The sequence below is a fragment of the Lutra lutra genome, chromosome 1 (assembly GCF_902655055.1).
Source record: "Lutra lutra chromosome 1, mLutLut1.2, whole genome shotgun sequence".
Classification (NCBI taxonomy): Eukaryota; Metazoa; Chordata; class Mammalia; order Carnivora; family Mustelidae; genus Lutra; species Lutra lutra.
In genome coordinates, this window is record NC_062278.1 from 203,886,357 (window position 1) to 203,911,210 (window position 24,854).

General features: G+C 59.2%; 1 protein-coding gene across 8 annotated transcripts in view; it reads left to right on the top strand.

The window, feature by feature from the left end:
• Positions 1-24,854, top strand: part of CACNA2D2 (calcium voltage-gated channel auxiliary subunit alpha2delta 2) — a 138,058-nt gene that overhangs the window by 108,737 nt on the left and 4,467 nt on the right. For 4 of the 8 annotated variants that reach the window (XM_047693305.1, XM_047693321.1, XM_047693312.1 and 1 more), the window contains exons 5-28: positions 4,723-4,767; positions 8,087-8,228; positions 11,245-11,376; positions 11,546-11,603; positions 12,510-12,560; positions 12,690-12,789; positions 12,892-13,050; positions 13,297-13,404; positions 13,503-13,581; positions 14,140-14,189; positions 14,349-14,438; positions 14,619-14,690; positions 14,900-14,974; positions 16,473-16,547; positions 16,626-16,697; positions 16,783-16,854; positions 16,959-17,020; positions 17,908-17,984; positions 19,141-19,161; positions 21,879-21,939; positions 23,874-23,971; positions 24,192-24,282; positions 24,390-24,452; positions 24,598-24,701. In XM_047693305.1, the coding sequence (XP_047549261.1) occupies positions 4,723-4,767; positions 8,087-8,228; positions 11,245-11,376; positions 11,546-11,603; positions 12,510-12,560; positions 12,690-12,789; positions 12,892-13,050; positions 13,297-13,404; positions 13,503-13,581; positions 14,140-14,189; positions 14,349-14,438; positions 14,619-14,690; positions 14,900-14,974; positions 16,473-16,547; positions 16,626-16,697; positions 16,783-16,854; positions 16,959-17,020; positions 17,908-17,984; positions 19,141-19,161; positions 21,879-21,939; positions 23,874-23,971; positions 24,192-24,282; positions 24,390-24,452; positions 24,598-24,701 (1,957 nt within the window). The remainder of the gene's footprint in view (positions 1-4,722; positions 4,768-8,086; positions 8,229-11,244; positions 11,377-11,545; positions 11,604-12,509; positions 12,561-12,689; positions 12,790-12,891; positions 13,051-13,296; positions 13,405-13,502; positions 13,582-14,139; positions 14,190-14,348; positions 14,439-14,618; positions 14,691-14,899; positions 14,975-16,472; positions 16,548-16,625; positions 16,698-16,782; positions 16,855-16,958; positions 17,021-17,907; positions 17,985-19,140; positions 19,162-21,878; positions 21,940-23,873; positions 23,972-24,191; positions 24,283-24,389; positions 24,453-24,597; positions 24,702-24,854) is intronic. The other 4 variants (XM_047693340.1, XM_047693358.1, XM_047693350.1 and 1 more) reach the window with 1 other exon arrangement.

Here is a 24,854-nt window from a genome sequence, read left to right on the forward strand (position 1 = left end):
GGCAGGGTGGAGTGGGAATCACCCCCTCCTTCCCAGCTGCAGGGCCAGGGCCCTGCTCTTCACCAGAAACCCTGCAGTCACCCCAGATGCCAGGCTGCAAGGCATTAACTCGAACACATCCGCCATCACGCCAGCCAGCCCTGCCTGTGCTGCCTGGGATAGCTGGCGGCGGCCGCAGGTGGGGACTGTCCGTGCCAGGGGGATACGGGGACTCGAGGCTGGGAAAGGAATGGCGTCTTTTGCAATGGCGTCGTTGCAGGCACACCACCACCTTGAGACTGTGTCCTTCCCAATGACCTTAGGGAGGTACAGATAAGCAGCATGTTCCTTCGTGTGGCGCTCAGGAGAGCCTCAATGCCAGTTGTCAAATCGGGCCCTTTCCATAAGCCGGGCCTTCTCCCAGGAATGCCCCCCCCCTCCTCCTTCAGAAGGGCAGTGCCTCTTCCTGCCCAGTTAACTACCTGGGAAGCCTGAGATTGGCTCCCACGGGCCCCAGGATCCATCTCTGGAGCCCCCAACCCTGACCATTCCCAGTGCAGGCTGCCCCAGGCCACTATCCCAGCGGAGACTCATCTGTCTGCCCCACTCAAGGCTCCTCTAGGCCAGAAGCAGTTGGACCTGATTCAGGGTTGCCCACCACCTGTCCATGTGCCCAGCCTAGTGCCCTGTGGACAGGTTGGCCCAGAGCACATGGGCCTCAGTCTTCTTACATCCGAGATGGGGAGAATGGCAACCGGCAGTTCTGGGCACAGAGGAGATGCTTGGCACATGGAATCCACTCTGTGATCAGTAGGGTATGGCCCTCCTTGTGTCAACAGCACACACTGGTCTACATGCAGACCTCTGAGAAGTGGGCATCCGCACACACACACACCCCATCGACACCAGCCCAGGGAGTCAGGGGACCCTGGGGTCCACAGGGTCAGAGCCGGCACAAAAAAGAGAAAGAGAGGTCTGAACATGAGGGCCCCCTGTTCCCCTCTTAGTCTCAGGCCATGACCCCACACCCTGGCTGTAGCAGAGGCAGGGAACTACAGCTCTTGCACACCAGGGAGACCATGGCCCTTGCCAGACGCAGCCCCTCCCATGACCCCGCAGGCAGACAAGCAGGAGCTCTGGCACCCATCACACTCAGGGTGGGTGAGGACCGCCCGCCTGCTGGGAGGAGCTGGGCCAGGGCATGGGTGGAGGAAGCACAAGAGGCCATTGGCCCCAGGGCCTCAGTGCCAACACCAGGGCCTGCAGGGGACAAAGTGCTCCCCTGAGAGTCTAATGGAGGAAACAATCCTATCCTGGGGAGTCTGAAGGAGGAGACACAGCCCTACCTGGGGGCGGGGCGGTGTCTGATGAGAGAGGTAGCTCTGTCTGGAAACCTAAAAGGAAGGCTGTGAAGGCTGAACCGGGCCAGAGGAGCCGGCTGGACAGGACAGGTGGCCTCACCAGCCCAAGGTCTGCCCCAGCCATCAGGCCGGCTGCCTGCGTCTCTGCCAAGCCGGCGACAGACGGCTCTCTCAGAAAACAGTCCTTTTGGCTGAGCTGCGCTGGCCATGAGCCAGGGCAGGAGGGCCAAGCATCCTCACCGTACACCCCAGTACCAGGCATAGACACCAACTGCTAATCCCCATGCTCACCTCCTCGCCCTGTTTCCCCCTGTCAGCACCTCTTGTGTTCTCTCCTGAGCTCCGCTCCCACTAAGGGATTGGATGTGTCGTCTATACAAAGGCCATGTGGGCCCCTACCCCACCCTTCATGTGTCATCTGGGTACAGAAATCCACAAGTAGGAGAAATCCAAGTTCAGAAGGGGTGATTCCCCCACCCCTGTCAAGTTTAAGCAAAATGGCCCCTAAAACACCAGGTAGCAGAAGGGGGTGTTGGGTGTGGACCCTAAACAGTGATGATGCCCATTTCTCCCCAACCAGAGGGTTTCCTCCACCCTCGGGGCCTTCCCAGAGCTGTGGAGTTGCAAACATAAGGGCCCCCCACTGTGGGTAAGGGTGGCCCGAACACCTGAACAGACCAGCTCCCTGCCTTCCTAGCGCCCTCAGAGCAGGCAGCATCATCCCACTCTTGTAAGTGGGAAATCCAGACCCCGAAGCAAAGCCTCACTGAGGAGACAGGACTTAACAGGCACCCTTGCCTCCTTGATGAGACAGAGGGAACCCCCAGGAGTAGTGCCAGGGCCACTGAGAACTTTGGAGGCTCTAGGCTCAGTCTTCGCTCACCGTTTGGGATCCCAGAGCACACACATTCAGGTCAGGATTTGAGGCAGGGACCCTTTGCCAAGGCCCCTGCGTGTAATCGCTAGGTACCGCCTCCTTGTGGTCTTACCGAGGCCGGACAGTAATGGCAGATACAGGGCACTGTGCAGGTCAAAGCAGACACAGAGGCTTTCCAGGGACCCTCCATCCCAACCCTGATGGCCCCATCCTGCCCCACCCCCAGCTCCACATCGCATCAAGCATAGAGACCACAGTTGTGTTTACAATGTATTTTCACACATGTGACCTTGCACGCCACCATCCCATACTACTCCTCTCTGTACCAAGAAAGGGGCATGGCCAGGCCCTCTCAAGGTAGGAGAGGGAGGGAGGAGTCCTGCCTCCTGGGGGACAAGGACTGCACCCAGATTCCTAAGCCTCATCCATTGTCTGCAGGGGACTGGAATCCTCCTGTATGACACATTTCCCCTGTATCACTGATGCCACCAGCATCTGATCCTTTGCTGACACCATGAAACAGCAGGACAAAAAGACAGGGAGCCACTCAGGCAGCTGGAGGGGTGCTGCGCAGGGGGCAGGCCCCAGCCCGGCCTGTGAGAGGAGCACGTGTCTCCTGGGGGCCCCGGAATTACTGACCCCCCCCCCACCCATGCCCTTTCCTGTCCTTGCGGGAGGTTTGCCTAAAAAGTTGGTGAGTGAGCCCCATGTTCTAATCTGCAGTCCTCCTACCGCGCCCGCCTATTTTCATTACGGAGGGAAAGAGCATCAGAGCCATGTTTATAACCCCCTTTTAGATAACAAATCACATTTTCTTTTTGCCAGTGAGTGTGTTGAATTGATATTTTTTCCCCTCGGTTTAATGGGTTTGTGTGTTCAGGAATGATCTTCATCAACCGAAACTCCTTATTGTGTTTGATGTAATGTCAGCTTTCATTATGTGCTTCGGTCGGAGCCGGGCGCAAGGGAAGGCCGAGCACCCTGGAGCCTGGGCCTGGGGTCCCCAGCCCCCACACCAGGCCCACCTGGGTTCCGGTCCTCCTGCCGGGTGGGTGGTGTGGCAAAGGTCAGAGATGCAATGGGAAGGCGGGTTGGAGCCTGGGTGGGAAGCCTTTCTTACCCCTGCTGTGTCCTCCTCTCTCTGAGGTGGGTTGCAGGGCTCCCGGGAGAGCCCTGAGCATGTGCGAAGCACTGGAGGCCAGCAGATGCCTCTGGTGACCAAAGCCATCAGGTAGCCTCCGGTCTTCCATCCATCCAGCTGCTGTAGTCTTCCCCACACACAGTGGGCCAATGTTCCAGAATGCTTGGACTGTGTTTACGGGTCCAGCCAGTGGCCTCTACCCACCCAGACCACTGGTGGGAGACAAGACACCCCTGTCCCCACAACAAGCCCCATACTGAGCACCTCAAACAATGGCCTCAGGCCCAGCACCTGGGCAGTCCCCAAGGCCAAACCCCTCCCTGAAGCCTGAGGAGCCAGAGCTGAGGGGGAGCAGTGCGGCCCCAAGGTCATACAGCATGGGGTGGGGAAGGGGCTCTGTACTTGCTGTTTTATAGCCAGACCACTGGGCGCACACTTGGTTAACACCCCCATTTTTCAGACCACAAAGAAACAGGCTGCCAGGGCCACGCACCAGGTGTCTGCGGCACGAAACAGCACAGGGAAGCACTGGAGGAGGGCGACGTGGACAGTGGCCTTCTCCTATGTCCTGAGCCCGGAACCCATAGGGTCAGGAGTGGGGTGGCCCCTCTGGAACCAGTGGCACTTGAAGGCCCCAGATTCACCTTCTGGCCGCTGCTGTCAGCCATGCTCAGTTCTGATTAAAGATCATTAAACATGAAATTAGCCCGTTTGTATTACGGGTCCCCGGGGTGGCCGGTGATTATGGCGCACAGATGGCCAAGAACCCAGGCTGCGGGCAGGCGGACGAGGCCGGGGCGGCCGGGCCGCTGGGCTCACACCGGCAGGCGCGCAGAGCCCGGGGAGGCAGGCGCGGGGGCCGGGCTTTGTTTTCTGCCGCTCCTGTTGTGTAAACCCCCTTGCATTTCACAACAAATCACAGATAATTAATAAGTACATGCCCGTAATGAGCAGGCTTTTTAATAGAAGAAATTGGAAGATGTGGTGTCGAGTCATTATTTCACTCTGGCCCAGACTCGGCTCTATTTTCCCATCTTCCTCACTCCCCCGGGGCTGCCTCAGCCAGAGTCTCTGCAGACAGGCTGCCTCTGAGCCCACCTCTCAGCGGGGTTGCAGAGAGGACGCCTGGTCCTGGAGTCAGGGAGTCTTGAGGAGGCCCCATGCAGTCGGGGGCTGCATATCTCCCCAGAGGCTATGAGGGCCCATGAGGGGGGGGAGTGTCTGGGGCAGGGGTCGGCATGCCCGGTCCGATTCAGCCAGCCGTCCAGGAGGGGACCAGTGCTGTCCTCGGGCCAGTGGCCCTGACTACCCCTCAGGTAGCCTTGTGAGGAGCTGTGAGGGTCAAGGCCTCTTTGTCCCCCCAGGAGGAAGATATCCTGTACTATGATGCCAAGGCCGACGCTGAGCTGGTGAGTCCCCTACCTCTGTTGGGGGGGGGTGGGGAGCTGCCAGAGCCCCTCCCCCACCCCGGGCTAGTCGCCTCAGCTGTAAAATGAGTGTGAGGTCTCGGGGCTCTCCCAAGTTCTGAGGTCACCCTGCAAAGTAGCAGTGGCACAGGCCCCACCCCTGACCCCAGGCAGGTAGTGAGACCCTTGGATCTCCTCCCATGGGTCAGTCCAGGTGCCAGCATGGAGGAGGCTGAGCGCTGTGGGAGCCAGGAAGAGGGAGCAGTGGGGAGGTCTTCCTGGAGGTGGGCAGGCAGGGCCGGATGCGGTTCAGATGGGGCAGGTACCTTCCCTGCGGTGAGGGGATCAGCGGCTTCCGGAGCTCCCCACTGCTGGCCCCACCATCAAGGGCTCCCCACAGCTCGGCCAGGCTTGCCCCAGCTGCAGAGGCAGCCCAGCCCTGTGCCTGTTCTTCAGACGAAGGACAGGGCTTGGGCTCTGCTGGGGTCATGGCTGCGGCGGCGGTGGCGCTGGGACTGTCTGGACGGCCCCGACCCACAGTGCCCCCCTGCCTCTGTGCCCCTGACTGGCTTGTGTGTGCTTGGGCGCCCTGTCACCAAGGCCTCCCATGAAAGCCATATGACCATTTTGGTAGCAGGGGACCTACAGAGGAGGCAAGAGTGTCCAAAAGAGGACAGGGCACACAGAGTAGACAGTTTTTGGTGAACACGCCAAGGCACAAGTTTATCTGCCTGCCTTGGAGGCAAACGCCTTTGAACCTGTCTTCTCTGTAAACAGAGGTGTCGTAACAGCTCACTCTCTGGGGCCTCACTGCTCTGGCCGGGGCAGGAGACCCCCAAATCCAGGGTTCCTCTCCTGGGCTTATTGGCCAGGGGCATTTCCTGGGGCAAACGGGAGGTAGACAGTGACCCCCGGAAGTGGGTAGGCAGGCAGGGATCCCTGCAGAGGGTTGGTGGTGCCAGGCGGGCCTGGGTGAGCCTTCAGGAGAGCAGGCGGGCAGGGGGCCAGAGCAGGGGTGGGGGTGGGCTAAAGCAGGTGTGCTTCCCCCTTGGCTGAGCCTCCGTGGCTCCCAGAGAAGTTGCTAAAATTAAAGCTGGAATCTGAAATTCAAATGAAGAACGAACCTTTAATTAGACCCTGAATCTAATTCCTTACCCCCCTCAGCAGCAGGCTGTAATTTTAGCAATCAGTGCATTAAATATAAACCAGGAGCCTGCAGTTGCCCACCGTACAAAACCCCTGGGCATGGGGGTGGCGCTGAGAGGCTTCTTGGCCGTTCTGGTGCCTGGTCCCCTCCCAGGATCCCCTGAACTCCCTGTGCCCAAGACCCCCACCCCCTGGCTCCAGATCACTGATTCCCTGCACCCCCCCCTTCCCAGCCCCTCGTGGGGGTAGGGACAGCCCCAGGAGGGAGAGGCACCCTGGGTGGGGCTGGGCTAAAGTCAGGCCAAAAGCCCGGCCCTCTATAAATATCGATGTGAACACATTTGCCGACTCCCCTGCTTGTTGTGTTGTTTTGTTTTTTTAATCTTTGCCAGAGGTACAGTTAGAGATCTTTCTAGACCATTTACTTTTAAATTACCAGCCAGAAGGTGGGGGTGGGGGAAAGAGAAGGAAGGAAAAAGTTCGCCAGCTGATAGCTTATCAGAACGGAATCCAAATGTCACATTAGTTGGGAAAGTTGGGAGATTAAATTTTCCAGCGCCCTTCATCTGCCGCTGACATTTCGGGGGCTTTCTTCTCCCGCACCTCCCCCTCCTGCAAGCGGAACGTGAGCGGCTCACGCCTCAGAGGCGGCAGGCTCCGCAGCTGCCTGGCCCGGCTTCACCCAGCATCCAGGAGCTTCTGAGGGCCCTCCTAGGGTGTGCCGAGGTGGGCAGAGGGTGGCACACACGGTGAGGGGCGAGGGAGCGAGGGGAGGGCAGCAGACGGCTTGGCTTTTGCTGTACAGAATCCACCCTTGAAGAGACGCGAAGGGTCTTTCCTCCAGACCCTTCTGAGCCCTGCCAGCTCCAACCCAGGCCAGTCCGCTGCAGCCCATCGGGCAGTAATTCATTCCCCAGGCCAGAGAATGGACCCGGACCACTCCTGGGGTGGGGAGAGCACATCTGGCTGGGCAGGGAGGCACTATCACCCTTTCCCCAGACAAGATACAGCAGGAACCAGGAACACCGCAGGGGTGCCCAGGACCCTGTGAGCAGTGGGGTCTGCAGAGCCACAAGGGGGTGGAAATGAGCTGAGCCTGGTATTGCCAGTGATCACAGGGACTGAGAGGCAGTAAGGGGCCATGCACGTGGTCTAGCTGCCCACACCCCTTTCTCCCAGGGCACAAGGCCCACCAGCTCTGTCCCTACCCTGCCTTGATGTCCATCCCTCCTTTCCTCCCCATCTGGCTCTTCCCTGTTTTCCTCTTCACTCCCTACCACCATCTTCCCCTCCCCCTTGCACACCTGCACCAGTGCCTGCCCACCCCCCCACCGCACCCTGCACCACTCGGCTGCGGCATCGATGCGCTGTAGCCTCAGACCCGTTCCTGCCAGCCTGTGGTGGTGGGCGGGGGGTGCACGGCGCATGCCCAGCCCGCTCGGCCGAGAGATGCTGTAATTGGCACCTGTCAGACGGCTGCAGCTCATTTTAGAAAGTCAACAGGAGCCTCTGCAGTCCTGCTGCTAACAAGCGCTGAGGACCCTCCCTTTGGAAGTTCCTGGGTCTCAATGCTAGCCCCCACCCCAGCCCAGCTCTCCCCCCAAACTCAGCCCCTACAGCCACCAGCTGCAGGGGTGGTGACTCTTCCCCAGAGGGGGCAAGGACCCTCTCCCTGGTGCCATAGGAACCCCGTGCAGGGGGTGGGTGGGGCCCAGTGGGGGGTGTGGGGCTCAAGGCTCCTGAGAAGGGCTGCCTAGGCCTCTCTAGGATCACCCAAGCCTGTCCTTGTAAGCACAGGTCTCCAGCCTGCTCCTTCTCACCGGGATTCGTTTCCTTCACTGAGAATTGGTTTTCAAGAATGTGGGGGGGGGGGGGGGTCCGTTTGGGTTTGGGTTTGGAATTTGGGTTTAGCAAATGTAGGGATGGTGGATGGGGTGGGCAGGCACAGGTGGGAATCATGGGCCTCCTGGGGGAGGGGTCCCTACCCCGTGTCCATCTGTCCCTGTGTCTCTCCATCTCTCCCTGTCTCTGACTGCAGTAGTCTCTGATTCTGAGATGCCCCCGTCACCTGAGCTCTGGCCCTCTCCTGCCTGCAGAGTTGTCTGACCCCACACCACCATTTTCCAGCCCTGACATTACCGCGGTGGGGGGGTCGGGGGGTTATCCCTCTCTGCAGGACGACCCTGAGAGTGACGATGTGGAGAGGGGGTCCAAGGTCAGCACCCTCAGGCTGGACTTCGTTGAGGACTCAAACTTCAAGAACAAAGTCAACTACTCATACACGGCCGTGCAGATCCCCACAGACATCTACAAAGGCTGTGAGTGTGCAGAGCGATCAGAGTGTGCAGAGTGCCCTCCGCAGCCACCGCTGGGGCAAGGCCCACAGCCTGGGCACTGCCAGGTCCCAGGTGCTCAGCCGGTGCCATCTGCCCTCAGCCCCCGCTACCCAAGGTCACACACGCTCACCTACACGCTGGCATCAAGTCATTCTCAGGCGTGGCCTCACACCGACTCTCAGACTCTCACTGCTGTGCACGACAGTCTCCTGCCCTTGGGTGCACATGTGCCCCACAGGCCCCCAAAGCAGCTCCTCCACACCATCCCCCATCCCCAGGCCCCATGTAGGAATCATTGAGGAGCTACCACAGCAGAGGAACACAGGGGCTGGGGGAGCAGGTAGCAGTCCCTCACTCACGGACACCAGCCCTGGAGCATTTCCCTCCTTGTCCAGGCACAGGGCAGCTTTGCACAGGGGGAAAACAAGTCACTACAGTGGAAGGATTTGAGTCAGACATGAGGAAGAACTTCCTGAAGATCTTGGGAGATGTAGGGAGAAGAGACTAAGAGTCAAGCACTGCAGAGAGAGCTCTAGCAGTGGGTTTCAGGGCCCGGGGATTTGGTGGCTTGGGGCTAATTCTGTGAGCACCTACAAGTCAGCCTCAGACTCCGAGGGGCCCACTGGGTGGAGGCTCTTAGAACACAGGTCCCAGAGCTTCTGGGTAGTCTCCAGAATGCAGGGAATCCTCCAGGGTCCTCAGGGAGGCCCCCTCCACCCTTCAGGTCAGCCAGACCTTCCAGGCAGCCTCAGGCAGGGGTGAGAATAGATCCTCCCCCCAGCCCTGCCGCCCCTGCCACGGGCCACCCGCAGGCCACCTGCCCGAACTAGTCGAGGAGCACTATCACAGGCAGGCACACTAATTAAAACAGGAGCCATACCGCCCTCCCCAGTCACCCCTCGCTACCCACACAAATTACATTTTATATGTTTTTTATTTACTGTGTCACTTTTAATTAAATCTGTAATCGCCTGCCTGAGGGGGTATGGTCCCCGTTTCCCAAGTCAGCGTGATCTGAGAGGGTGTGCACGTGGGTGCGGGTGTGTGCACGTGGGGCTGAGTCGCAGGCCCTCTCCAGGCGGGGAGGCCAGAGTGCGGGCACGCGTGTGTCTTACGCAAGTGCAGGCACATGTGTGTGTTCACGGGTATCTGCAGGGACCGCCCATCTGAGGCGGGGGGTCTACTCTTGGCTCTTGACCTGAGTCAGAGATGCCCCTCTGCCAGCAGCTAGAGGGGCTTCCAGGACAGTCAGCCCTAAGCCTCTCCTTGGGCAGATGGGGAAACTGAGGCCCAGTGAGGGTTGGGACTTGCCAGGCAGACTCTCCCAGGGCAGGCAGTACTGTATGAAACATTGGGGAACCCAGCTTTCTTTTTCCGTTAAAGAGAAAAATAGAAATTGTTCGACTCACTAAGTTTCTAAATTAGGAACAGGACCATAACATACTGTTCAATAGGCACAGCCAATGCTAGAAATGTGTTTTGTTTTCACATTATGGTCAGTTAAGAGAAGCTACATGGACAGAGAGAAGGGAGCGGGAGTAGCGGGAGACAGAGATTAGGCAACAGACAAGATCCAGCAGAGGCCCCACACCGGAGGGCAAGAGCAGAGGGCCATGTGCCCAGGAATGGGTTGGCGCCCCCTGGGCCATGGGCAGAGCCTTGCACATTTGTCTCGAAATCACAGCTCTTCATCTGCTTTAATGGTCTCAGTGTTGAGAGGCTCTGCTCCCAAGAGAGGAGTCAAGCCTTTGGAAGGTGCTCTGATTCTCCCTTGGGGTAGATCTGTGATAGGATCTCAGGGTGATGGTGTCAGCGCTCCTCCTGGGGAGGAAGGAAGTGGAAGAAACTGGAGGGAAAAAATAGCCCCTTGGGGAGGGGGGTTCGGTACAGAGGTCTGGCAGTCATAAGTGGCCAGCCCCTGGCAGGTTTCTTTGAGGGTCCTCTACACAGAGACGGATACGCTGCGCGTTAGAGAATGGGCATGCGCACACATTGGCCAGATTTAGGGCTGTCCTGAGTTGGGGGATGCGGTGCTGCCCAAGCCATCCTGAGTCTCTGCCCTGGTTGAAGGATCTACAGGACTGAGCCCACTGCTCTGGGAGAAGCCTCGTTCTGTGACTGTGCATCGGGGCAGAGGCTGGGGGGCGGGTCTGGCCAGAGGATCACAGAGGTGAGGGGAAAGTGGGGTGTGAGGGTAACTTGCTCTTGTGAGAGCAAGACCCACTGCTGTCGTCCCAGGGGTGCAGAGTGCTGTGTAGGTATGAGTGTGCCTGCCCCATGCCTGAAGCAGTGGTCGGGCTGCTGGGCAGGAGGTTTGAGAATGAGGGACTCACACACCTGCCTGGAAACACGGAGGTTCGGTGCAGAGGTATCTGTTAGGGAGTGCAGGCGGTGTGCGCGTGTACATGTGTGTGCAAGTGCCTGTGTTGGAGCAGAATCATGGCACAGGCCCTGCCCTTCCAAGAGCCTCCACCCATGCCCCCGCCTGCTCCTGGCCCCAGATGATTAATCATGGAGCTGAGTGGCTTCCAGCTTATCAGGTACCTTAATAGCTGAATAATTCCAGCCCCATCATCAGGCCCTTAATTGCTTTCTTGTGGCTGCAGCCTGGAGTGCATGCTGAGTGGGTGAGCTCCCAAGGGACCAGCTGCAAGCTCCAGGCGGCATGCTGGATGGGCACCCCAACTGACAAGTCCCTGCCACCTGGGCAGCCCCTCTCTGGGGGCCACGGGCCACAGCTGCCCTGCCTGCTCATGTGGGGCCTGGCGGAAGGGTAGGCTAAGCTGGCTTGGGAGGGGTTGAGGACCTGGAAGCCTTCCTGGAGGAGCTGGTGCAGCCCTCAGCTGAGCCCTGAGGAATGAGAGCCCTGCTAGGCAGGGCGCACGTAAGGCTTTCCAAGACGGCGGGGGGGGGGTGTTACATGCATGGGCGTCGGGGTGAGGTTCAACGGGGGGACAGCCCAGGCACTTTTCCCGCCAGCCCCCTGCCTCCCCCACAGCCACTGTCATCCTTAATGAACTCAACTGGACAGAGGCCCTCGAGAACGTGTTCATGGAGAACCGCAGGCAGGACCCCACGCTGCTGTGGCAGGTCTTCGGAAGCGCCACGGGCGTCACTCGCTACTATCCCGGTGGGTGTCAGCCCCTCAGCACCCACCCTCCCCCATCACCCAGCCCACTGTCCTGGGCGTGTGGGGTGGTTGATCACTCTGTGGGCTGTGGGGTAGCCACTCCTGCCAGGCCAGCTGGCCCTGGACAAGCCCTTCCCTGCCAGATCCCCCACCTTCTTTCCTCCCGCAGCCACCCCATGGCGAGCCCCCAAGAAAATCGACCTGTATGATGTCCGAAGGAGACCCTGGTGAGTGGGCGAGGAGGAGCTGGGCAGGGACACCCCTCCACTCCCTACCTCTGCCGCCTGCTCCCCTCCCTCCCGATATCCAGGACTCTGAGCAGGGTGCAGCCAGCTCTATCCAATTTTCATTTCACACATCGTTGCCACTGGAAAATGGATCCCATCACCCAGGCAGGCCTCCCAGCTGCCTCTGCCCCCCGTCCACTGCCCAGCACTCCACACCCTCGGGACTGAGGGATTGGGCTAGTGGGGATTCTGGAGGGTGGATGTATCCTCTGTTGGGTCGCCAGCCCCCAGGCCACCCATCAGAGCCCTGGACACCCCACCGTCTGCCTGTCTCTCCTGCGGTGCCCCATGACCTCCTCCCTCCCTGTTCGATCACACACACAGCTGGGACTCAGACCTCGGGGACTTGTCCCGGGCCAGGGGCCATGACAAGCCACTGAGGCCATGGAACATACCCCCTTCCCCCTCTCTGGATCCCCTGCTTACCCCTCCTTGGGCTCGTTCATGTGCTGGGAGACCAGATCACTCATGTAATGGGCAAGGACTGTTTTGGTTTTGTTTGTTTTTTTAAGATTTTATTTATCTGAGAGAGACAGAACATGAGCAGGGAGAGGGCAGAGGGGGAGAGACAAGCAGACTCCCCACTGAGAGGAGACACTGTGACACAGAGCTCAATCCAGGGCCCCGAGATCATGACCCACGCCGTAGTCAGACGCTTAACCGGCTAAGCCACCCAGGCACCCCAGGACGGTTTTATTAAATGTGCTATCCTTGGTGCCTAGAAAGCTGTCTGACCCTTGCATTGGATGCTTAGTGGAAACATGTTGAATCAGTATATGGGTGAAGGAAGAGCGGACCCACAAGGTCCCAGTGAGGCTGGCCCTAACTGATGCTTCTTCCGGGCAGGTACATCCAGGGGGCCTCATCGCCCAAGGACATGGTCATCATCGTGGATGTGTGAGTGAGCGATGCCTGCAGGAGGGGTGGGGGGCAGAACAAGGGGTGCGAATCTGCTGCCTGGGACCCTCAGGAGGGAACAGCAGGAGGACACCTGAGGCCTAGCTGGTGCCTCCATGACCTTCCCAGGAGCGGCAGCGTGAGTGGCCTGACCCTGAAGCTGATGAAGACGTCCGTCTGTGAGATGCTGGACACGCTCTCAGACGATGACTATGTGAACGTGGCCTCGGTAAGTGCCGAGGTGGTAGGCAGGCAAGGAACATGTCACCCCACCCCGTGCCAAATGCCCCGGCCGGCCTGAGGCCGCTCACCACCCTTCCTGTCCCCACAGTTCAACGAAAAGGCACAGCCTGTGTCATGCTTCACACACCTGGTTCAGGCCAATGTGCGTAACAAGAAGGTGTTCAAGGAAGCCGTGCAGGGCATGGTGGCCAAGGGCACCACGGGCTACAAGGCCGGCTTTGAGTATGCCTTCGACCAGCTGCAGAACGTGAGCGCCGGGAGTGGATGTGGGGGGTGCAGGCGAGACTGGGGAAGGGCCAAGGCCCAGGCTTGGTGACACCAGGGAAATCAAGACGAATGGCCTTGTTAGTGCCCAAGAGGCGGCTCGGGCAGATTGCAGCATCTGCGGTGGGGAGGAGGGCCCGAGGGCTGGGCCTTCCAGGTGGGAGGGGTACCCACCCCCAGACTAGGGAGGGGCCAGAGGCTGCCTGACCCCAAACCCACTCCTGACCAGTCCAACATCACCCGTGCCAACTGTAATAAGATGATCATGATGTTCACGGACGGCGGTGAGGACCGCGTGCAGGACGTCTTTGAGAAATACAACTGGCCCAACCGGACGGTGAGGCTCCGCCTAGGTGGGGGTCCCCCTGACCCGGGACCGGTACCGGGGAGGGCTGTCCTCTCGCAACCACAGCAGTAACCCCAAGCCCAAAACAGGTGCGCGTGTTCACTTTCTCCGTGGGGCAACACAACTACGACGTCACGCCCCTGCAGTGGATGGCCTGTGCCAACAAAGGTACCTCATCCAGCGTCCCCACCCTGGGGCCTGCCTGCTGTGCCCTGCTGTCCATTGGGTTGCTTGTCCACCTGTCCGTCCATATGTCCAGCATTCCAGCTGCCTGTTTTTCACACTGTCCATCTTCCCATGCATGTGACTGTCCATCTCTCTGGCCACGTAACTTGTCCATCTGACTGAGCATCTTTCTGCCCATCTGTCTGTCCATTGTCCATCCATCTCCTGGCTTCTCTGCTCCTACATCTGTTTGCACTCCGTGCATGTGGGCCTGGCCCCTGGATGGACTCTGAATGTCACCAGCATCCTGGCATGAGGGATTTCAGCCTCAGGCCCTTCCCTTCACCCTGCCTCTGCTTCTGTACACCCCTACACTCGTGGCCCCTTCCCTAGCATCAGCTCCTTTGACAGAGCAGTGGAAGGGAGCACTAAACGGATAGGAGTTTGGGAGGAATGACACCAGAAAGAGAGGGGGCCTGGACACAGCCCAGGATACAGGAGCCCCTATGCCATGGGTCCCAAGTACCACCCAGACCCACCTCGCCTCGCCTTCCCTCACAGGTTACTATTTTGAGATCCCTTCCATTGGAGCCATCCGCATTAACACGCAGGTGAGAACCCCACCCAGCCCCTTGCTTCCTGGGCACACCGTGAACTGGCACGCAGCTGCGGTGTGAGAGCGCCCCCTGGTGGCCAGCTGATATACGGGGAGGCAGACCAGGGAAGATGCAGCAGGCAGGTGGATTTGTGACCCGTTGCCTTCTCCCCAGGAATATTTGGACGTACTAGGCAGGCCCATGGTGCTGGCGGGCAAGGAGGCCAAGCAGGTGCAATGGACCAATGTGTATGAGGATGCTTTGGTAAGGCCTCTGGACCCCCACAGATGTGCCCATAAGATTAAGTTCCTCAAGGGCCCCCTTATGGGAATAAAACAAATAGAAGGAAAAAAGAGGGCCTATGCCTGAGCCCACCCTCTGAACACTCAGGGTGGGGCATGGCTGGCTACAGGAGACTGACCTGTCATCCTCCTCTCCTTTCAGGGCCTGGGGCTGGTGGTGACAGGGACCCTCCCTGTTTTCAACCTGACACAGGATGGCCCTGGGGAAAAAAAGGTAAGGTTCCCAACCAGGGAAGGGCTAGGCATGCCTGAGGGGGTTGGGCATGCCCCTAGCAGGCCTGGGACAGAGGAGGGACAGGCTAGCCTTCAGACCGGACAGAGGCAACCTCTTGTGAGCAGCTTGAGGCCTAGGGCATGAGGTTTGGACAGTGGGGCTCCCCTGTGGATTTGAGTGCATTGCAGACCCCATGCCTCTGCTCCCAGAACCAGCTGATCCTGGGTGTGATGGGCATCGATGTGGCTCTGAATGACATCAAGAGGCTGACTCCAAATTACACAGTAAGTGTCCATCTGCCCGTCCACCCAGCTCTGCCTCCCATGGGGACACAAGCCAGGCTCAGCAGAGGTGCATGAGAGAGGGCTTACAGCACCTCCAGGGAGACCTGTGAACTGAGGCAGTCAGGAAAGGCTTCTGGAGGAGGTGACCTTGGGCCTAGAGCTGGGATCGGCAGACTTTCTGTGAGGAGCCAGACTGAATATTTTAGGCTCTGCCAGTGTAAGTACTCAGACTCAGTTCTGCTGTTGTACGGAGAACGGCCACAGACAAAGCAAATGAGTGGGCGTGGCTGTGTTCCATAACAATTATGTTTGTGGGTCCCGAAATTTAAATTTCACATAATTTTCATGGCATGATCTTTTTCAACCACTTAAAAATGTAAAAAAAAACAGGGGTGCCTGGTTAAGTATCTGACTCTTGGTTTCAACGTGAGGTCCACCTAGGCCACTTAGCAAGGAAGTTTGCTTGAAGATTCCCTCCCTCTGCCCCTTCCCCCACTTGCACGCATGCATGCTCACTCACTCTGAAAATAAATAAATAAATCTTTTAAAAAACAAATGTAGGGACGCCTGGGTGGCTCAGTTGGTTGGGCGGCTGCCTTTGGCTCAGGTCATGATCCCAGCGTCCTGGGATCGAGTCCCGCATCGGGCTCCCTGCTCAGCGGGGAGCCTGCTTCTCCCTCTGCCTCTGCCTGCCACTCTGTCTGCCTGACAATATAAATAAATAAAATTTAAAAAAAAAATTGTAAAAATTATTTCTAGCCACACAGTAACAAGTGACAGGCCAGGCAGGCCAGGCATTATGGTTAGATAGACAGAAGGCATACCTTGGAGTTACAGGAAACCCTTTGAGCAAAGGACTGAAGGTGAAAACCAAAATCATAAACCAGGGAAGGGGCAAGGTCAATGTGGCTGGCCCAGGGCCTGTGGCGAAGGCAACTTCGGTCTTGGTTGCAAAAGGGTGGGGGATGGGATGTGTGTGCCGGCTTGCCTAGATGGGAGCCACATGAAGGCCCTGTGTCCTTGGCCTCCATGTGCAGTGAGAAAACAGCTTAGAGAGCTACGGGTGAGTCCAAGGTCCCATTCACTCCTCCTTTACTTCTGTCTGGAAGGGATACCCTCCTCCCTATGTGACCTACTGAAATGGGGACTAGAAGGAAACAGTAGTGGGGAGGGGATAGGGAGGGGATGGCTGCCCTGAGGGGCCAGAGGAAGCAGAGCAAGCAGTCTAGGTGACTGACAGTTTGAAGAGAATCAGGAGTCGTGGGGGCAGAAGGCCAAATCAAATCGTGGTCCCGTGGAGCCCATCAGCCTCAACAAGGGACACTAGCGTGTTGGGCTTGATTTGAGAAACAGGTTCAAGGCCACGTGGCATGTGAGGGCCCCTGGCCCAGGCAGGCACCCCCTCAGTGAAATGGAAAGCAGGCTGAGGAAGAGCTCGAGAGTCTGGGGAATCCCTGCCTGGCCCCTAGGCTCTGAGCCCCCTCATCTATGCCCCCAGCTTGGAGCCAACGGCTATGTGTTTGCCATTGATCTGAACGGCTACGTGTTGCTGCACCCCAACCTCAAGCCCCAGGTGAGCCAAGGGGTTAGTCAGGAGGAGGGTAGACCCTTCAAGATGGCGACCCCTGACCTCCTGCCCTGCCACCCACAGACCACCAACTTCCGGGAGCCTGTGACTCTGGACTTCCTGGATGCAGAGCTGGAGGATGAGAACAAGGAGGAGGTAAGGGAAGGGAGGGGAGTAAAGATGGCGGCCCCCAGAGCAGCTGAGAGCAGGGGTCTTGCCGCTCACATCCCTCCCCTTCCAGATCCGTCGGAGCATGATCGATGGCAACAAGGGCCACAAGCAAATCAGAACACTGGTCAAGTCCCTGGATGAGGTGAGAAGACAGTAGAGGGGGACAGAGTCAGGGCGGGCGCCCTCCCGCACACCATCCCACCCCTGCCTGCTGGCCCAAGTACTTGACCCAGCCTCTTCTCTCAGAGGTACGTAGACGAGGTGGTGCGGAACTACACCTGGGTGCCCATAAGGAGCACCAACTACAGGTAAGTGGGGCGGGGCGGAGCCGGCAGGGAGGGGCGGGGCAGCCGCAGAGCCCAGAGTCTGAACCCTCTTCCTGTTAGGGTCTGCGGGTTCTCAGGGGCTGCAGCCAGGATCCCAGTGGGGCACCAGCAGCCAGGGCTGCTCACTGCTCACCCCAGGACTCTCAGTCCCCCAAGGGCCTCTAGCTGGCCCTTCAGGAACAAGGGCCATTTCCTGGAAGAACAGGACAGAGACAAGACAGTGCATCTGATGTCTCCCATGCCAGCCCGCCCTCTCATGTCACCCCTGCCTGGATCGTGTCCCTGGGTGTCTGAACCCAGGAGGTCACCTTCAGCACATCCCTGGGCTGGCTCTCAGCAGGCACCACAGCCCTCAGAAGAGGTACCCTTATGGGTCAGGCCCCGGGCTGTGCAGTCTGTCTTCTTGGGCCCCCAGAGCCTGTCTCACTCACACCCCCGTCCTGGCTTGTGGTTGCTCCTCACCGTGGCAGCCCAGCCCTGCTTTCCACTGACCCTCACACGGCCTAATCCTCTGGGGACCGAGGACCCCTCTCCCATGGCTGTGCTCCCAGTGAACCTAGCTCACTGACAGTGCTCTGCCCCTTGTGAGTCTGCGGGCCTGACTGAGGAGGCTGGCTAGGTGTCTGGGAGCAGGGGCTGCTGGGGTGGGGACTTGCTTTGGGCTGGGCATCTTGAGGTGTCCAGGAGAGTTTGGGGAGTGAATCTCCCACAGCTACCAGGGCAAGGTGGCCCTGGCAGGCAGAAGAGGAGACGTCACAGCCCATGACACTCTACCCAGCTCCAAGGCCATGGGGTAGGGGCGCCGGATGTCCATGTGGCCCCCCTCTCCCCAGCAGTAACATATGCTCCTTCCCTCTCCTCCTCCCCAGCCTGGGGCTTGTGCTCCCGCCCTACAGCACCTTCTACCTCCAAGCCAACCTCAGCGACCAGATCCTACAGGTCAAGTGTAAGTGGCCCGGCCCCTGCCTGCGCCCTGCACCCCTGCCTCTGCCCCGCACCCTGGCCGGCCCCAGGCAGCAGAGCCAGCCACTGGTGGCAAGGCAGCCCCTCCTGCCCAGTCTGCCCACCCCCCAGGCACCTGCAGGCTGGGGCACCAGCCATCCAAAAGTCTGTGGAAATCTGCATGCTCGCCTTTTCTCAGATTTGGTTCCAGATCATTCTCTCATGATTTCCGTTGAGGTTTTTTATTTTAGTTTCTCCTACTGCGTGTCTTTCCTCCTTAGCCTGCCTCCCCCGCACACCCCTGGGGGCTGCATTCTTGGAAGACACCCCCTCCTCTCATCTCTCCCCAGCGCCCTGTAGCTCTCTCCCCCTGTCGTGCCACCACCCCCAGGGTCTCTCTCTCCCCTCCTCCACCCCCCCAACTCATCCTCCTTCATTTTCCTCCTCCCTCAGCCGCCCTCTCACCTTCCTCTGACCCCCCACTGCCTTACTCCCTCTGCCCTTCCTTCTCTCTCCCCCTTTCTCTCCCTCTGCCTCCTCTCCCCTTCTCCCTTCTCCCTCCTCTTCTCTCCTTTCCCTGTATCCCCACCTTCTCTGTCTTCCCCTTTCCCTCTCCCTTCTCTCTCCCCTACTCCAGTATCCCTACTCTCTCTCTCCCTCCCTCCCTCTGCTCTCTTCCCCATCTTCATCCCCCCATCCCACCCTCCCTGCCTCTTCTTCCTCCTTCCTCTCCCCTTCTCTTCCTCTCTGGACCTCTCTTCTTCCTTCCCTCCCTTGCCCACTCCTCTGCCTGTGGCTCATCCCTGCATGTCCTGCTCACCCTGGGCCTCCCCCAAGAGGCGGAGCCTGTGGCCCCGCCTGCCCTCTGCCCGGAGTCACTGGGAGGGAGGCTGGGGCTCCGGCCCCACCGGGCGCCCCCCACCTGCCTGGCCGACTGGGGCTCATCTCCTTTGAGTTTTCTCGCTCTCTCTTTCTCTCTCATGTCGTTTTTTTGCAAGAAGTTTCCTTTCGGTATGATGATGAGACACAATATTTTCATTCAAACAGCCATTGAATAAAATATTGTTTGTGCCCCTCCCCTTCCCCTCCCCCTTTTCGTTTGTTTTTGTGTTTGTGTTGTTTTTGTTTTCCTCGCTTTCTCTCTTGGTGGACTGTCCCAGTGCCAATCAGCAAACTGAAGGGCAAGTATATTCAGAACCAGTGCACCCTCCTCTCCCCACCCCACCCACCCTCACACCCCTGCTTGCCCCCCTCCCTGCCCAGGAACCAGCCAAACCTCTGCTCTCCAGGGCTCCTCCCAGCATCCCCTTGTCTCCTCTAGTTCTTGCCTTTTCCCTCATCCCTAAACCCCTATTACAGCCAGCGGCCCTTCTCCTGGCCCCGCCTGCAAGGTGGTTTCCGGGTGTTCTGAGAGCTCAGGCCCCCCCTCATCCTCCTTGCTCCCTCTGGGCAGGTCCCTGCCCATCCCCACTTTCTCTTTCCCTTCAAGACAACTCAACAGTGGGGACAGGGCTGGATGCCTCTCCACCACCTCCCACCCCTCATGGCAGAGGCCCTGATAGGCAGGGAGGGGCTAGAGAAGTCCTCCACGGGGCTTATGAAAGGCTTATGGGAAAGGAAAGCCACAGCCACCTGAGGCTTCCTCTGGGATAGTTCTCCCTCCTGTGGTCTCTGTCAGTTGGTCCAGAAGTTGGCAGCTCCCCAAGGGGTGACAGAGGCTCTGGAAGCTCTGCCCTGGGACAGGCAGGATGGAGCATCAGCCATGCCACTGGGAGAGCAAGGCAGACCCAACCATCCTGGGCACTGGCCTAGGTGCTGACGCCCCTGTCCCCTGTTGCCCCCACGGCTTTGCTAAAGCCTGCTGGCCCAGCCCAACCGTGGTACCCACTGCCACTGGGGCAGGTGGGCCAGGTATGGAGAAGGTGTTCCCCTGGGAAGTAAAAGCAGACTCAGGGATGGTGAGCCTAGCCAGGAATGAAAGGAAATGTGTCTGGACCCCAAGGGCCAGCAAAAGAGCTTGGAGGGAATCAGTCTGGGGATGAAGAAAAATGTTCTGGCTTTTAGAGATAACCGAAGCCAGAGACCCTGGAGGAAGGCAGGCAGGGAACTCGCAGACTCGGGTGGACAATAAGGAGAGTGAGAAAGGGAAGCATGGGAGGGGCTCTGCCACCGGTACACAGAGACACCCCGCCCAGGGAGTGCTGTGACAGAGGGGCATGGAGAGCCACAAGGGGATGACCTGGAAGCCAGGGCTCCCCCAGAAGCCCCAGGGGCCCTATCCAGCCTAGTTCAGCAAAAGGGATAGAGCTGGCCCCAGTGGCCTGGGTGGGGGTGGGGGACAGGCCCTACTCCCACTGGCTTGAGTTGTCTTTTCTCCCCCTTCCACATCCCTCCCAGTGTCCCCAGAAATGCAGGGCTCTGGTAACAATGACAACTATAGCCTAGTCTCCCTACCTCCTTCTTCTTTCTCCTCCTTCCCCTCCCCCACACCCATTCCCTGTCGGCTTGTGTCCAAACCCTGCCTCACAGTCCCATCAGAAAGCAACAGTCCAACCAGTGACTGACTGCCCAGCCCCTCCAGACACCCCAAGCCCACCTCCTGGAATCTTGCAGTGCATTGTGGGAGTATCTGGGAACAGATAAGACCCCTCTTCTGCAAAAATAAAGCCCTACGGTGACAGAGAGGTCGGAACCTTGGCGAGGACAGGATTGGAAGGTGGGCTGCCCAGAGTGCAACAGGCCATGGGGCAGGGGCAGCCTGCCCCCAAAATGCAGAACCAGCAGGTAGCTGACCCAGCCCAGCAGGGAGAGGCCCAAGAGAAGCCCCAGCGTCACTCCCAGAGCCACCCAGAGACAGTCGTACACATGCATGCTCACACGGACACAAGCTCTCCCATGTACTTATGTGCTCACTCCCAAACATGTGCACAGGCCCAACTGGGGGATCCCTCAAGAGCACCCCACAACTCCTGGAGCCCCAGCATTCCTCTTTGGCTGCTCTGAACCCAGACAGGTCCTAGGAAAGGTGGAGGCGCATTCTTCTTCCCCCAGCCCCTCACCACCCTCATGTCGCCAGCCCAAGAGGACAGGACATGATCAAGCAGCACTCCCATTCCCCCACCGGCTCCCAACCTTCCTCCCTCAGCCTGGGAACATTCCCAGGCACCTTGAGAGTCTCCCCTCACCCAGCCTCCCAGCCCAGGAAGGACTGCGGGACCCCCACAATGCACTGCAGCCCCAGCCACCCACCCTGTCTCTGGTTGGACTGTCTGTGCCCGTGAGAAATCCCCTCGGTTTGGCCATGTTGATGCCTGACACGGAACAAAAGCGAGACCTACCAAAATGCAAACAGCTGCAGCAAAGAGAGAGAAAAATCCGCGGCCAAAAGCCAATTCCCTTCCTCAGAGTCTCTTTGGAGGCAAAGGAAGCTCCGCATGCGGTTTTTTCCATTACGGACGTGATAAGAGCGAGACCGGCGCCTCCCCCAGACCATGCATATATATAGCAGTGTGTGTATATATATATGTGTGTGTGTGTGTCCGTGTATATGTGCTATACACAGCCGTATGGAAGCATATACAGCCGCGCCACGGGACTCACTGCCGGCAGAGGACCAGGCCTGGGCAACATATTGGCTATAACTGCCCTCTTCCTGCGATGTGTGGTCTCCACAGGCCCTCCACCCCCCCTCCCCGCCCACCCCGTTTCTCTGCCCGCCCCTTCTCTCTGGCTCGAACTTGAACGTGGAAGTGGCGGGTTCCCTCTTTGCTGGTGTCTCCCCCTCCCTCAAGCCACCCTCTTTCCCTGTCCCTCCGCCCCCCCTCCCCCGTCAGCTCTGAGCCCCCCCGGCCTCCTGCCTCCCCAGCCCCCGCCGGATAACCCCCCATTTCTGTTGCAGATTTTGAGTTCCTGCTCCCCAGCAGCTTTGAGTCTGAAGGACATGTTTTCATTGCTCCCAGGTAGCTTGCGTGTGGCCTTGCTGAGGTGTCCTCCCCAAACCCAACCACCCCAGCCCTCCCCCCCCCGCCCTCCCCCCACTGGGCCTGGCACGGGAGGGCCCCCGGACTCTGCCCATCTTCCCTGCCCTCCCAGGCCACACCAGGAAGGACCCTTTCTGCCCTGAGCAGGCTGTCCACAGCCCACTCGTCTCTGGGCAGCTACTGTTCTGGTTTGTGGCGCCCTCCCCACCCCACCCCCACCCCGCACCCCAGCCTTGTTCTGTGTCAGTCAGTGTTTGTGTGGGTCTGGGGATGAGCCAGCCAGAGCCCCTGTGGGCAGTGCTGAATTTCTGGCTCACAGGGACTGGGGGAGGTGGGGAGTACAAGGGCTTTGAAGAGCTGCTCCGGCCAGTGAGGGGCCAGGGTCCAGCACCCTGGGCCTTCCCTGAAGTGCACACTCAGCCTGCACACACATCTTCAGGTGCCCACCCTCTGCCTGTTGCCCCACAAGTGAGGAGGCCAACAGGCCCCCACGTGGCAAAGCCCTCCCCCGCGACCTCGCTCTGGACAAGGGGCAGGTGGGGGCAGCTGACAGAGACCTAGGGGCACTCTCAAGCACCACATGGGGGCTCTGGACACTCCTGACCTCCACATGTGTGCACGTGTGAGCATGCTCCCACAGATTGCTCTCGACTCTCTGTAGATGAGTGTTTTATCTGTGAGTAACTGTGTACATTTGTAAGAGTCTGAATGTACTGCGGGGGGGCAGTGTATGGTCATGAGTGACAGTGGCAATGAGTGAAAAGGCCTGTGTGGCCCACGTGGCCCTGAGAGAGGGGACTGGGTTTGTTTTTGTCACTTCTGGACCTTTGGCTCAGGAGAGCTCAGTAACTATGTGTTGGGTGAGTGAAGGAAGTAACCCCCAGCTGTAAATGTACATGGTGTTGGGGCAGAGAGGTGCAGCAGGGGGTGGGGGGTTGTAGCTGAAGCACAACCATACGGGTGTCCCTCTGCATGTGTCAGCTGTGCCCCCTACCGCAGAGCACAAAGGCCATCGGGGCCAGAGAGCAAGTGGGGACTGAGATCCCGTCCCAGGTGCCTCACCAAACCATGGGCCCTAGCACAGCCTCGGGAAGCAGCGCATTTTTAAAAATTCCTAAGGTTGCTGCCTGCAGGCCAGTGGGGAGGTGGCTGGTGGCAGGGGCATGGGACTGGGCAGGAAAGAGCTCCATCTGTCAGGGTACAAGGACAGCTCGCCAAGACTTATTGGGGAACAGAGCCCTAAGCAGCCTTCTCATGCCCCCAAAGTTCCCACGTTCTTGGGACCCAGAACCCGAGCCCAGTGAGGGCCTTGAGGAAGTGAGGGATTTCTCCTGTCCGCTTCTGGGGGAGGAGCATCCCAGGCAGAAGGAACGGCCAGTCTGAGGCCCCACATGCTCCCCCTGACTTCCTGACACTCTCTGTGGTATGAGGGGGAAACCCGAGGCTCGGGGAACTTAAGTGAGTTGTCCAGATGTGAGAAGCCAGGAGGCGGCAGGCCGAGGGCTTACACGCAGTCTGACAAAGCCAGTGCTGGTTCCTCACGCACCTGGTGCCCACAGGTACCTCAGCGTACAAGGGGACAAGCCGGCCATGAGGCCTTTCCTGGGGCCTCCCCTGTGGGCCATCTCGGTCCAGCTACACAGGAGGGGTGGGAGGCTCTGTGGGGCTATACCCAGGAGGGAGAATCTGCCAGACTGGAGGAAGCGGACCATCCTTCTCGTGTCAGCTCTGCCCACCACCCCCAGACGTGGCAGCCTGCAGGGCACACACGGCCATAGCCAGCAGGAATACACAGTCCCCAGCTGAGGCCCGGGCTTCTCAGTCGATGGCCAGGCAGGCCTGTTGGGAAGCCTCAGCCCTTCTGCTCTGTCCAGCCCCCCAAGCCCACTCTTCTCACCCCTCCCTGTCCCCAGAGAGTATTGCAAGGACCTGAACGCCTCAGACAACAATACCGAGTTCCTGAAAAACTTCATTGAGCTCATGGAGAAAGTGACTCCAGACTCCAAGCAGTGTGAGTGCCTGGTGGGGCCTCCAGCTCTAGGCAGTGCCCAGTCCCCAAGGGAGGCAGCCCAATAGAACCCCCAGACCGGGCAGGCATGATGCAGACCCAAGCCCAGGGTAGGGTCTGGGCGAGAGAGTGGGGAAGGCTCCAGACAGTGTGGGGTATACAGGGGACAGTGGGCAGGGAGCCACAAGAAGATGCCCTCTCCACCCCTACCCTCTCGTTCCAGGCAACAACTTCCTTCTGCACAACCTGATCTTGGACACGGGCATCACACAGCAGCTGGTGGAGCGTGTGTGGCGGGACCAGGATCTCAACACGTAGGCACTGCCCAGCCTGTGGGGGCAGGAGGCTGGGATGGGCCCAGAGGCCCTGGCACTGCCCTGAAGAAGGCAGGCCTGTGACTCACCTCCCTGCTGCCCCTCAGGTACAGCCTTCTAGCTGTGTTCGCTGCCACCGACGGCGGCATCACCCGTGTATTCCCCAACAAGTAAGTGACCTATCTGCCACCGGGGACCCTGCCGCCGCCTGGGACCCTGCCTCTCCCGCCACCCATAGGCCTCCTTGCACCTGCTGAGACACTGTTCCCTGCACACCACCCTTTCCACCAACCTCTGTCCATCTCGGGTAACCAGAGCAGCTGAGGACTGGACGGAGAACCCGGAGCCCTTCAATGCCAGCTTCTACCGCCGCAGCCTGGATAACCGTGGCTATGTCTTCAAACCCCCACACCAGGACGGTGAGTGTCCTCCCAGGTGCCCAGCAGCGGGTGGGAAATTGAGGCTTCCCTGTCTGCTCAGCCAGGGCAGGGCTCTGCTCTCTGAGGCCCCTCTCAAACATGAGGTGAGCCAAGACTGGGGCCAATGAGAAGATAGAGCTAGGCTGTGTCAAC